This window comes from Sciurus vulgaris, assembly GCF_902686455.1.
Source record: "Sciurus vulgaris genome assembly, chromosome: 6".
NCBI classification, from domain to species: domain Eukaryota; kingdom Metazoa; phylum Chordata; class Mammalia; order Rodentia; family Sciuridae; genus Sciurus; species Sciurus vulgaris.
The window spans coordinates 9,012,618-9,024,997 of NC_136466.1; the positions used below are offsets into that span (position 1 = coordinate 9,012,618).

At 42.0% G+C, this 12,380-nt stretch overlaps 1 protein-coding gene across 3 annotated transcripts in view; it reads left to right on the plus strand.

The window, feature by feature from the left end:
* Nucleotides 1–207: 207 nt before the first annotated feature.
* UBTD2 (ubiquitin domain containing 2) overlaps nt 208–12,380 on the plus strand; it is a 65,837-nt gene continuing 53,664 nt past the window's right edge. The window contains exon 1 of one of the 3 annotated variants that reach the window (XM_079145422.1): nt 208–411. In XM_079145422.1, coding sequence (XP_079001548.1) covers nt 342–411 — 70 coding nt within the window. In that variant the 5' untranslated portion in view covers nt 208–341. Of the gene's footprint in view, nt 412–797; nt 1,141–10,553; nt 11,887–12,380 lie in introns of those variants that run through there. The other 2 variants (XM_079145421.1, XM_079145423.1) reach the window with 2 other exon arrangements.

Genomic DNA, 12,380 nt, shown 5'->3' on the forward strand with positions numbered 1-12,380 from the left:
GCGGCGGCGCGGGGCTCGCCCGGACGCGGCTGTGCGCGGCTGTGAGGCAGGGCGAGGCGGGCGCGGCGGCCCGCCCGGCATGGGCCAAGCCCGGCCCGGCGGGGCCGAGGCGGAGGCGAGCGCGGCGCGCGGGCCGGGCCTGCCGGGCTGGCGGCCCGGGGGCTGAGGCGGGCGCGGAGGAAGGGGCCGAGCCAAGGCGGTGGGTGGGGCGGCCAGGGGGCGGAGGCTGGGCCGGCGCGAGCGGGCGGCGCGCCTGTCCGGAGCGCGGCGGCGGCGCCCGAGGAGGCCGAGCGGCGGCGGGCCGGACGAGCGCGGCGGTGGCGGACGAGGCCGGGGGCCCCATGGGCGGGTGCGTGGGCGCCCAGCACGACTCCTCGGGCAGCCTCAACGAGAACTCGGAGGGCACCGGAGGTAGGTGAGCGCCAGGGGGCGGCCGCGGCCCCATTGTTCCCGCCGGGCCCGGCCACCTGTCCCGACCCCCGCGGCCGCGCGCCCGGCCCGCGCCCCTTTGTCATGCCCGCCCCGCGTCATCCCGCGCCCCGCTTCCGGCCGCCCTGCCCGCCGCGCGCGGGGGAAGCGGGGGAGCGGGCGGCCGGCGGGCGCGGCGCTCGGGCGCGGCGCGGGCTCGGGGGCGGGCGGCCGGCTCGCTCTCCCGAGTTTCCGACGACCGCCGCCCGCGGGTTCCCTCGGGCCATTTAAACCTGGAGTTTGCGGGGCCCGGCCGGGCGCGCCCGAGCGTCGGGAGGGCGGCGCGGCCGCCGAGTCCGACGTGGCTCTTGGCCGCCGCGTGCGGGGCCGGCCGCCCGCTGTCCGGGTGGCCCGGAGCCGCCCGTCTACGTGGAGGGCGCCGCGCTGAGCGCGCGGGTGGGACCCGCCGCCCAGGGTGGCTGCCGGAGAAGTTTGCCAACACGGAAGGCGCTTCTGCCCCGGCGCCCAGCACCGCGGAGAGAGGGGTTCGAGTCTGGCCAGCGGTTGTAACGTAGCAGAGCGCAATGCAAGTCCCCCCAGGTGACCTTAAACGGGCCCAGTCCCCATACAGAATGTGCAGAGCTCAGACCGTTCCAGCTTCTAGGAACAGCAGAGGACGGTGCTGGTTTGATGTGGTCCTGGTTTTAGCTGCTTCCAAGTGGGTGCATGTTTGTAAGTTCCTGCCCTGAATTGCTCGGGGATGGGAGGGTTCGCCACTTTACTCCACATGCTGACATTTAGACAAGTCGCCTGCCCCGGTGCGAAAGCGCTGCCCTCGAACCATATGTCCCTAACTTTTGGCTGATGGGTTTCCTGGCTTACATAATGTTTAGCCGTGCCACTTCATGAAAATCCGCGGGTGTCCTGTGTGACGAAATCGTGGGCAAGTGATTGGAGAGCTCAGGAGTAAAGGTGGTCTTGAAAAACTAGTCTGAAAATGCTACTTTGTAGTGGATTTCATGTCACAGCATAATTGGTGGCACATTGAAATTCTCAGTGACAACAAAGCAGGCAGATAAAAAGGGCATGATTTAAAACAGTCTTAGGTTAAGGTCAAATTGGTGTTTAAAATGATTCTTCCTCTAAACGAGGCGATTATTAATGGTGCTGAAGTACTTATAGTGTTTTAATTTTTTTACACGTTAGAATTATAAGAAATACTTTTCACTGTAATAAACTTGAACCAACTTATTTAAGCTTTATGGTGGTGTGACTTAATGACCAGCCAGGCATTATTAGTATGAACTTTTAAAAGCAGGACATCCTAGCTTTGGGTAATTTATTACCGGTAGCATCCGGTTGCAAAGCTGTCGTATCAGTTTCTTTGAGGACTAGGTTCTCTGGACCATAAACTCTGCTCTATGCCTTTCAAAGAAAAGTTTAGGAAAAGGAGTACCGATTGCCAGGCTTCTTTATTTTCTTCTGGTGAAAGGGCATGGCCCTGATGTAACTGTGCTAGGATTGCTAGGGTCTGGGGGATAAAAGGATTCTTTCTAGAATTTATTTGTGGAGGCTTTTATTCTCCATTATTTGTTATGATAGTTGAGAACTGATTGTGGTTTAATGAAGGGAGTTCAGGTGTGTGTTTCAGGTCAACATGTTAAAAGAATTCTTGTTTTTAAGTAGGTTTGTTGTTGTTGGGAAGGGAAAGACTTTCCTGAGGGTGTTGACACAGATCTTTGTGCTTTTTTTCCACATTTTTTTATTGGTGCATTACAGTTGTTCATATTGATGGAATTTGTTGTTAAATATTTGTTCACACATGCACACATTGTAACAGTATGAGATGGCCAATAGCACTCCCAGATCTTAGCTTTGTAAACCTACAGTGGTGGTTAATACTTTTAATTTGGATATGTTGGGTTGTGAGAAATATCAATATGGAGTATTCTTCAGGCGCTTTTCATGACAGGTTTAATTACATTCCCAGTGTTGTGCAAACATCACCAGTTTAGGATGCCTTGAGCCTTTTCAAATACAACCAGCCTTATTTAAAAATAGCTTAAAATTTTATCTTTTTGGCCATTTGAGGTACTTTCATTTTCCTTTTGAATCCAAGTCTCTTACATGTGTAGATTGTGTGTATCAATAAAAACCTCCTTAGGTGGATTACTTCTCGGAAGGAATTTTGTAACTTTTTGCAAGCAATCTTAGGATATGGAAATGGCTTAAGATTTGTGTTATCTATTTGGAATCATTTGTCGTGTCTTTCTCTAGCATACCTTGCCTAGAATTCAAATCTGCATTGTTAGACTGTTTTTAAAAAATATCTAATTTTAATTAAGGCAGGTGTCGTAGAAGTTATACAAGATTATTTAGCAGGGTTCTTGAGCTTTCATGCCCCTAGAATTTCCCATCATTTTGACATTTTTAGACAACTTACTCTGCTCTATTATGATGGCATCGCAGTGCCGGGGTTGCACGTAGGACCTCTAGGCAAAGCGGCACCCGTGGCATTTTGCTAAGGAATTAAGTCCCTTATGATCTTTCTTCTAAAGTAAGTGTGCAAGGAAAAAAAGCCAGTAGAATTAGTCGAAGATGGCCAACAAGCTTATTTTCTTCATGTACCTTTTTTTGAAGGTGGCACTGTGTACAGTAAGGTCCCTTTGTGTAGGTGTCATTCTGTACATTTCAGTGGCCTCCCAAGAGAGCCAGCCCTGTGGTCTACAGTGTCCAGGTTTCCAGGAGGATAACCTGATGCTGGACACTCTTCACTATAGTCTTTATTCCAGAATGTCTTGGGAACATCATGAAGTTCTTTTAGATATCCATTTATAGCAGACACCTACTCGATGAGTAACAATGGTTTTTGAATAATAACATCTACCATTTATCTGGTATTTATTATATAACAAGTCTTGTGCTAAGGGATTGAGAAGTTCTTTCATTGAGTTCTCAACAACTTGTGAGGTGGGTATTATCTCTGTTTTATAGATGGAGCGATCGAAACCCAGAGAAATTCAGTAACTTGCTCAAAATCATATGGCTTATTCGTGGCAGTCAGAACTTAAACCCAGGGCTGTAGTAAAGAGTGCTATATCCTTATTTTTCTACCATCCTTCCTTGTCCTTTTATAGTATTTTAAAAATTATGGTAGAACATAAAATTTGCCATTCTAAACATTTTAAGATTACGATTCAGTGGTATCATTTTCTAGTATTATACAGCCATTACCACTATCCACTTCCAAAAATTTTTACCACTCCAAACAAATCAAATCCATTAAGCAATCTCTCTCTGTTCCCTCTCCTTTCTACTTTCTGATGCTACGGGTTTTTCCAACTCTAGATGTTTTATATTAATTGGAATCTCATAGTATTTGTCCTTTTGTTTGTGGTTTATTTCAGCTTTATCGTGATGGAGATCTCCCAGGTTCATCCTGTAGTAGCATGTATCAGTTTTTATTTTTTTTAATTTTATTTATTTTATATTTATTCATTTATTATCTTTTTGCAGTACTAGGAATTGAACCCAGGGGTGCTCTACCACTGAGCTCCATCCCTAGCCCTTTTTAAAAATTTTTGTTTTGAGACAGGGTCTTGCTAAGTTGCTGAGGCTGACCTGGAACTTGGGTCCTCCTGCCTTGGCCCCTGTAGTTGCTGGGATTACAAATGTGTGCCATTGCATCTGGCTTAATCCTTTTCATGATTGAATAATGTTCCATCGGATGTACGTACCACATTTTGTTTACCCATTCATCTATTGGCATGCATTGGGTTGCTTCTACATTTTCATATGAATAATGCAGATATGAACTTTGGTGTTTGGTTATGTTTTGAGTCTGTTTTGTTCTTTTGCCTACATACCTAGGAGTGAAATTGTTGGGTCATACAGTAGTTCTGTGTTTCTCTTTTTGAGGGCCTACCAGACTGTTTCCCACAGTAATGTATAAGGGTTCTATTTCTCCACATCTTCACCAACATTTGTTATTTTCCATTTTTAAAATCATAGCAACACTAGTGGTTGTGAAGTAGTGTTTTGGTTTGATTTGCATTTCTTTAATAAGTACTGGTGTTAAGCATCTTATCATGTCTTTGGTAGCCACTTATTTTCAGAAAAATGTCTATTCAAGTTCTTTGCCCATTTTCATTTATTTATTTAAAAATTTTTATATGTATATTTTTTAGTTGTTGAAGGACCTTTATTTTATTCATTTATTTATATGCGTTGCTGAGGATCGACCCCAGGGCCTGACACATGCTAAGCAAGTGCTTTACCACTGAGCCACAACCCTAGCCCTGTCCATTTTTAATGGGGTGTTTGGATTTTTGTTTAGTTGTAGGAATTCTTAATATATTAAATCTTTATCAGATACATGATTTGCAAATATTTTGTACCATTTTGTGGATTGTCTTTCTGCCCTCTTGATGGTGTCCTTGTATACAAAGTTTGTAATTTTACTAGAGTCAGTTTGTTATCTTTTGTTGCCTATGCTTTTAGTTTGTTTTACATATACATTATATTAATATGTTTATTTTAATCCTTCTCTGATGGGTAGAGAATAGATCTATAATCAGTAATTCACACATCTTAACAACTAACCTTTGCTTTCTCAGCTGTGAACAGAAAACTTCTAAGTTTATTTCTTCTTCCTCATCTGCAGAAAGGTTAATTAGTAATAAAGTGGTTTTGTACAGTGATGAAGGTAATACATAAAGCACTTCAACTTTTTAATCTAGAGATGTTGGCTGTGTTTTCTGGGGAATCAATTTATAATCGTCAAGCTTTGAATACCCACAGAATGCTCAGTGTTGTACTGATCAAAAGAGAGGAATCATAATCCATTCTCTTCAGCATTCAAGATCCTTTAAGAAAGCACAGTGTGCACACATGAAGCAGCTAAAGGTCCGTCTGAATAGACGGCACCTTAGGGTAAAGTGCTCTCAGTGGCGTGGGGTTGGCGAGGAAGCTGTGTGAAAGTGGTCGGGATAAGCTGGTTTAAAGACATGCTCTTTCTAGACTGGTACAGAGAACGTACCAGATGGAAGAATAGTTAGGAGCTGAGTCTTGAAAATGTTGTAAATAGCACATGCTTCGGGTGGTAGCTCGTCAGGTGGCTGGGTTAGTCACAGTGGTGGGAGAGACTGGACATGGACTCCTGGAGTTCTCTGGCTCTGTGTCCTGACTGCTGTGTATTCGTTCACTGAGTACTCATGGAACCTGTCACCCTGCAGGGAATATGGCGCCCGGGAGGGTAGTCTGTCCCCCGAAGGGTTTACATTCTAGCACTTTGCTGCTCCAGCAGCCTTTTCACCTGGGAGCATGTTAGAAATGCACGACCTCAGGCTCCACCCCAGATCTCCTCAACAAGAATCTGCATTTTAACAAGATTCTCAGGTGGTTCCTAGGCAATCACTAGCCGGTAGTGGTGGCTCATACCTGTAATCCCAGTGATTTGGGAGGCTGAGGCAGGAATATCACAAGTTCAAAGCCAGCCTCAGCAATTTTTCCGGGCCCTAAGCAACTTACTGAGACCCTGTTTCAAAATGAAAATTAAAAAGGGGTGGGGATGTGGCTCAGTGGTTTAGCACCCCTGGGTTCAATCCCTGTCACACACACACTCCTCCACCATAAAAAAGGTTTGAGAAGTACTGGTGTAGGATTGCTTGAAATGGGACGCCAATAGAAAGAGAACCCACAGGGAAAGTGGTGTGGTTGGTGATTTATTGGATGTAGGGATATAGAAGAGAAAGAGAAAATAATACCATGTTTGTGAACCTTGGCGACCAGGAATATTGATGACTTGACAGAAAGAGAAAGCAGTGCAGGCTCACCAGTGTGGACCTTGGAATTGGCCAAGGGAGGCTGCTTGAGACCTCACAGTGAACGGCTGCTAGCAGCAAGGGGGAGAGGCAGCAAATACGAGAACTGAGTTGTGAGACCTTCACAGAAGTTTGAGAAATGAGAGCAATCACCTTAATCAGGACCCGACATGTAGTAGGTACCTGTTGTACTACATTTTGTTGACTTATTGGAGAACAGGTATGTCTGCTTATGAAACTGGTAATTTGATTGTTTTGATCAGATGATTCTTATAACTTAAGGAAATAATTTGGTTCAGTGGTTTCTCATTTATGTTTGCAGAAATTCTAGCCAAAGACATCCGAAAACAAGATAGACCCCATAACATAACAGTAGTCCTTCAGAGGTTGGTGTGATTCAGAACACATTGTTTATAGGACTTTCTTTATGAAGAATATCATGCCCAGCTCTTCCTTGTATATTTTCAGTAGCCTACACATCATCTTACTAGGTTGTCTCATCAAAATTGTTTATGCTTCTCTTCTTTCTATTGTGCCTATAAGAATGAATCAATTTAGCATGCAGACCAAAGATTTCGTTTTCTCCTTTTATCCTTAGTGTAACAGTGGAGGTAAAAATCCTCCACAAAGTTTCTTGGTTGGTGAACTCAAGGACTTTATGAAAGGGATGCATAAAATTTTGTATCACTTTGGAAAGAGATTTATACCTGAAGTAGGAAGCATTTCCTTGATGTAAAGCAGAGGGTAGCCAGCTTTACTGGGAGTGGAGTTGGGGGCAGAAGACTGAAGGAAGACGGCCGTGAGAAGGTGTAGGTGGGAACACAGTGATACTCCGGGTGGGCAGGCCTGCAGAGGTGGAACTAGATATGTGTCTTGAAAGAATTGGATGTGGGGAAGCCAGGTCTTCTTTGGGAAGAGATTGCGCCTTGGAGTTTGCGTTAAAGGCTGTCAGGGACCTTTGTGTCTGCTGCTTAACCCTTTAATGTCCTTTGGGCTAGTCCCCCTTTCAGTTTTCTACCAATAAAAGGTTAAGTCCCAGTCAAGATGATTTTGGATTTTTTGTTGGAAGGCATTTTAAAGAAAGGTTTTTGCTGTGAATATTAAATTAGGCTGTTTCCTAATCTCTAAGAATCAGGAATTAGCGTTATGTACTATTGACAGAAGTAGTAATCTCTTAGAAATAATAGGAACATCATTTCTCTGACCTTTTATAGTCCTAGTTCAAACACCTGTCTTTTGGACAGGTTTTAATAGATGGACTTTAAACTCAATTTTTTTTTAATCTGTAAATGCAGAAATTTTGCAGCACTTGGCTAGTATTACTTTATACAATGATGAGTCTTCTAATGAAAAAAATTATTGAGTGTTAATAACCAGTAAAAACAAATTTTTGCTTCTGTTACCAAATTGGTTATTTATTTATTAATTTTTTTTTGTGGCTTTGGGTCAAAAATGATCTTGTTTCAAGAAAACAGAATTAGGTTGATTTAGGTTAAGCATCATGATCAAACTAATTGTGTGTGATGATGGATTGCTGAACCAAATGGTTCTCGTTTTCCTTACTGCGGACCACCTGCGTGGTTTATCTTCCTTTGGTGGACAGCTGCATCTGATTCTTCCCTCTGCCCTCACCATCCCTCCCAGCCTTCAGCTTATCAGGCAGAACTAGGCTACCAGCAAGCTCCTCATGATCACTGGTAGTTCAAGGACCGTAGGTGGAGACTTTACTAATGCGTATGTACTTAAGATGCGTGTTTGTGGCCAAGAACAGTCAGCATGTATTTTTGCATCAGCTACTTTGACTTGAAGTCAGCAAGAATCAAGATTGTTTTTTTAAAATATATCCATATATTGAGCTGAGGTTAAATATTGCTGGGTATACATTGGGTGTTTTAAAGCTGTGTTTTTGCTGTTTGCAGTAAAACTTTTAGAATCTATAGCTTTGTTTTCAAAATTAGATTTTGTCAGTGTTTACACATTGCAGATCTTTTTAAATCTAGAAAAACTTCTTTCCTATGACATTGATGTTTTGAAGTCTCATAGAGTCTTTCAGTCTGCATTTGTCTGAGTGTGCTCTGTGGTTTCATTTAATGTGTGCTTCAGACTTTGTATTTTTCATTAAGCTGAAAATTTGGTAGATTTAATTCTGACAGGTGATTATTTAACTGTTTTCCTGGCTATAGTGAATGTCTGTTCCTTTTTTCCTGCTATCTGCCAACATTGGGATGATGTTGATAATCTTTCATTACTGACCAAGCCTGAAAATTTCTCATTTTTCTACCCAGAAATAATCGTTATGATCTGAACTTCCATTGTACTATTTTGATAAAACTTCCCTCCTTCTGCTTCTATTTTTTAAAACAGTCTAGTATCATGGTTATTTTTGTATATTACTTTAGATATAAACCGCCCCAGACAGAGACTTCAGTTCTCTCAATGCTTTAAGGCTCAGTTAACATTTATGTGGAGCAGATCTTGACTATATAATAATGTTGGAGCAAAACAAATATTTCCTTACTTGACTCTAGAACAGGAGCTTTGTTAAATAGGACTGTATAGCATCATGAAGAGATCTGAGAGTCAGAACCCTTGAGCGCTAGTTACACCTACCTCTACCTCTCTTTTCTGTGACCTTGAAATCACTTGATTTCCCAACTTCTTGATTTTGTAGCATGTGATCAGTGGACTCAACCTTTTTAGCTGTTTGGGGGTATCTCCCATTTGCTACATTGAGGTATCTCATACCAGTCTCAGCATTTGATTTCCTTTTATTTTATTTTGGTTTCACCAAGTAAAGTCCTGGTTCACAAAAAAAGAAAAAAAGAATTTATTTAGTCTCATAAAGTTCTGTATGACTTCTTTTTTTGTTTGAATGACCAACACTATCAGATGTACTCCAGAGTTAAAGTGTGAAAATGGCATCCCACAGTATCATGACTTACGCTGTCTTCTCTGAGCGTTGTTCATGAGCTTCGTGATGTGGAGAGCATGCATTGAGCAGATGCCTCTGAGCTTGCCGTGGCATTTAATGGAACTCTGCCATTATGCACTGTGTTAGTACACTCACTTGTACAGGTTTCTGTGGCTATAACAAATAGCACCATGCAGAACTGTTTTCCCAGCCAGTAACATGTTTGCAGAAAGTTCCTGAAGTCTCCTGTTATGCTTGCAGATGACAAGAGAAACTTCATTTCAGTATCTTCATGATCATTTTGACCCAGCAGTGTAAGCTAACATGTCTCCTGATAGTCTTTATGTTGGAAATTTAACAATTTGTGGAACTTTTATATTACAGTTCTTAAAAATAGCAAAAGTATATCTTAAAAAGTAATCTGAATCATGTCTGTGCAACTCTGAAGCAGGCTTCTTTGTAGCTGGTTTTTAGAATCATGCAATAAAATCCTAGGAAAAAATCTTTTATGCTTAATTTCAGTTTTTCTGTACTCTGAGGATAGTAAACTTTGTTGGGCCTTTTGTTATTTATTTGCAGTTTCACAAAATTATAGTACTATATTAAGACATTCACACAACTTGGAGATGCAAAATGTTACCCAAATTAATTTTAATGCTAAGAAAACTACTTAAGAGCCAACAAGGGAATGATAAAACTTTAAAGATGGCAGAGGTGAGTGAAATGGAGACTGGGTGTACCATGCACTGTGGTGTGGCTCTGGAGTCTGGAAGTCTGCTCTTCACCCCAGTTCCTCTTTGCCAGCCATTGAAAGGATGAGGAGAAAGCCCTCAGATGATCTTCTCTTCCAGGGCAGCTCAGGTTCATGATGTACTCTAAGTGAAGTAGCTTCATTATTTATGTGAGCCTTACCTCTCAGCCCATTTGAAGTTGGAAATGCAGCTTGGCACTGTCAGCCTGCTCTCCCTGCCTCCCACCTGGCTTCACGTCTCTGCTTCCACTCTTGGGTATAAATCACTTAGCTCTTTGCGCATAATTGAGGCATACTAACGTTATGTTTAACCTTTGGAAGTTCAGGGGGAAGTATGAGGAAAGCGCCTGGTGGGTGAGGTGTTTTGACAGGTTTGTCTGTGGCATGTAAAAGAGGAACTCAGATGGACTGCTGAGGTGGACCTGGTAGGTGAGGTCTGGTGTCTGCTATATTTGTTAAAACTGACCATCGCTTGTGAAGAACGGATTAGACTGAGAATGAAACAAGGGATTTCGGTGAAGGTTGTTGCACCAGGAGAGTAAGGCAGAGCTTTTTCTCATTTCAGGGCTGTGGCCCTGTTCCCTTTGCTTAGAATCTAAATGATGTGTGCCATTTTTTTTTTTTTTTTTTTTTTTTTTTTCTTTTGCTGTTCTTAAAAATAGCGTGCCCCCTTAATGTATTATTTTTTTTAATTGGTTTTAGAAATTACTTGTTTATTTCCTGCCTTTCTGCAGTGACTATTCTACACTCTGAGAGATCAGGAACTTTATCTGATTTGTTCTTTATTATATTTCTGGTATCTGGCACAATTCCGAGTACAGCTACAATAAATAGTTGCTGACTGAATAAATAAATAAAGTGAAATAATAAATGGATAGTTGTGATCATTTGGAGAATGAAAAGTTTACTACTTGGCTTTATTTCATTTGATTTTTGAAATTTTTTTTATTAATTGGTTCTTTAGTTGTGCAGAAGCTCATTATGTTTTAGAGACTATTCTCAAAATAATTAACTCTCGGATAGATTTTATTTGTCCATTTGATGAAAGGAGGCAATGATCTAATTATCTTGTTTAGGTTTCCCTTCTTGTTTTGTGTTTGGTCGTATACTGTTTTGTTCTGTCATTCTTAGCAAACCTAGCACTTGAGATAAGAACAGAAAGTTATGCATATTTATCACCCAACTAGCCCAGTGAATTTTGGTTAGGTTGCCTTTGGGCTGATTCTGTGCAGATATTGAGTGAAGTAGAAATTCAGATTTCATATGCAACTTATACTGACTATAAATAGGAGTAATGAACACATCTTTTAAGAATTGTCTGAATTTTATTTGTTTTGTTTTGTTTTTAGTAGATATTTTGGGGGATCCCAGAGGAGGACAAGAATCAGGGGATAGGTTATCTGCTTGAACTGGTCATTTGGAATACTTTATTAAGACTAATTTTACTTCCAGGGGCAGAACTATTGCATCTTTTATCTTCTCATCGTGAACCATATTCCTTCATAGAATAATTATTTAGAGGATTATGTTTTGGGGGAAATTCATTATGAAAGCAAATATAACCTTAAATTATAATGCATTAACTTTATAACACATGTTGTATTATGAGGTATTTAGTAACAAGGATATACTTCAAAATTTTGTTCTATTTTTCCTTATTAAGCTTTTCCTTCCTGACTCTTATTTGCATAACATTGAATATACTTAGTAACTCGATGGACTTGAATATAAATATCCCAGCAGAGTGCTTTATAATGGGCACACATAAATATTTGTTGAACAAGTAGGAAGTTACAGAAGTCAGTAAAATGATGACTTTCAATTTAAGGTTCATGATGTAATTAAATATATGAGAAGAACCAAGGTTGTTAATGATGCATTGTTTGAAATACTTTGATTTTTAAAGAATCTTCACATGCTGTTTTCTTAAAGGACCCTTTGACTTTGAGGAAGATTAAGACTACCGTGGACATTTTACAGAGGAGAAAACTGAGGTGCGGAGAAGTTTTGATCTGAATAAGAATAAAAGCAGCAGCCCACACTGCAAGCCCTGCCCTCCGGGGCCTTCTGCACTCCCTTCACGGGGGTTCCGCGTGGGCCCACTTTCCGTGCAGCAGCAGGTGGTTTGTGTGCCTTGGTCACATGAACAGTGAGCCGAGTTCGTAGAATGTGGGTCTTCAGGACTCGTGTGCTCATCTTCCAAAGTGGAAACGCCAGGCTGAAAAATGAGGGAGGCATTTGTCTTTAGTCCTGGTTAATAAATCATGTTGTGTTTCACCAGATGGAAATTTGGAGCTAAGGCCTTAATTATCTAACCGAACCAAACAAGAAGTTACCCCTGCCTCCTGTCCCAGACACAAGGCTTTTGGTTTCAAACTCAGTGTATCAGGCTCACCTTGAACTTAGCAGTTGAACTGCGTGGGGAAACAAGTCTCCTTGAGGCCCTAAAGGTAGAAGAAAGGACAGCCTGGTCTAGTGTGCAGGCAGT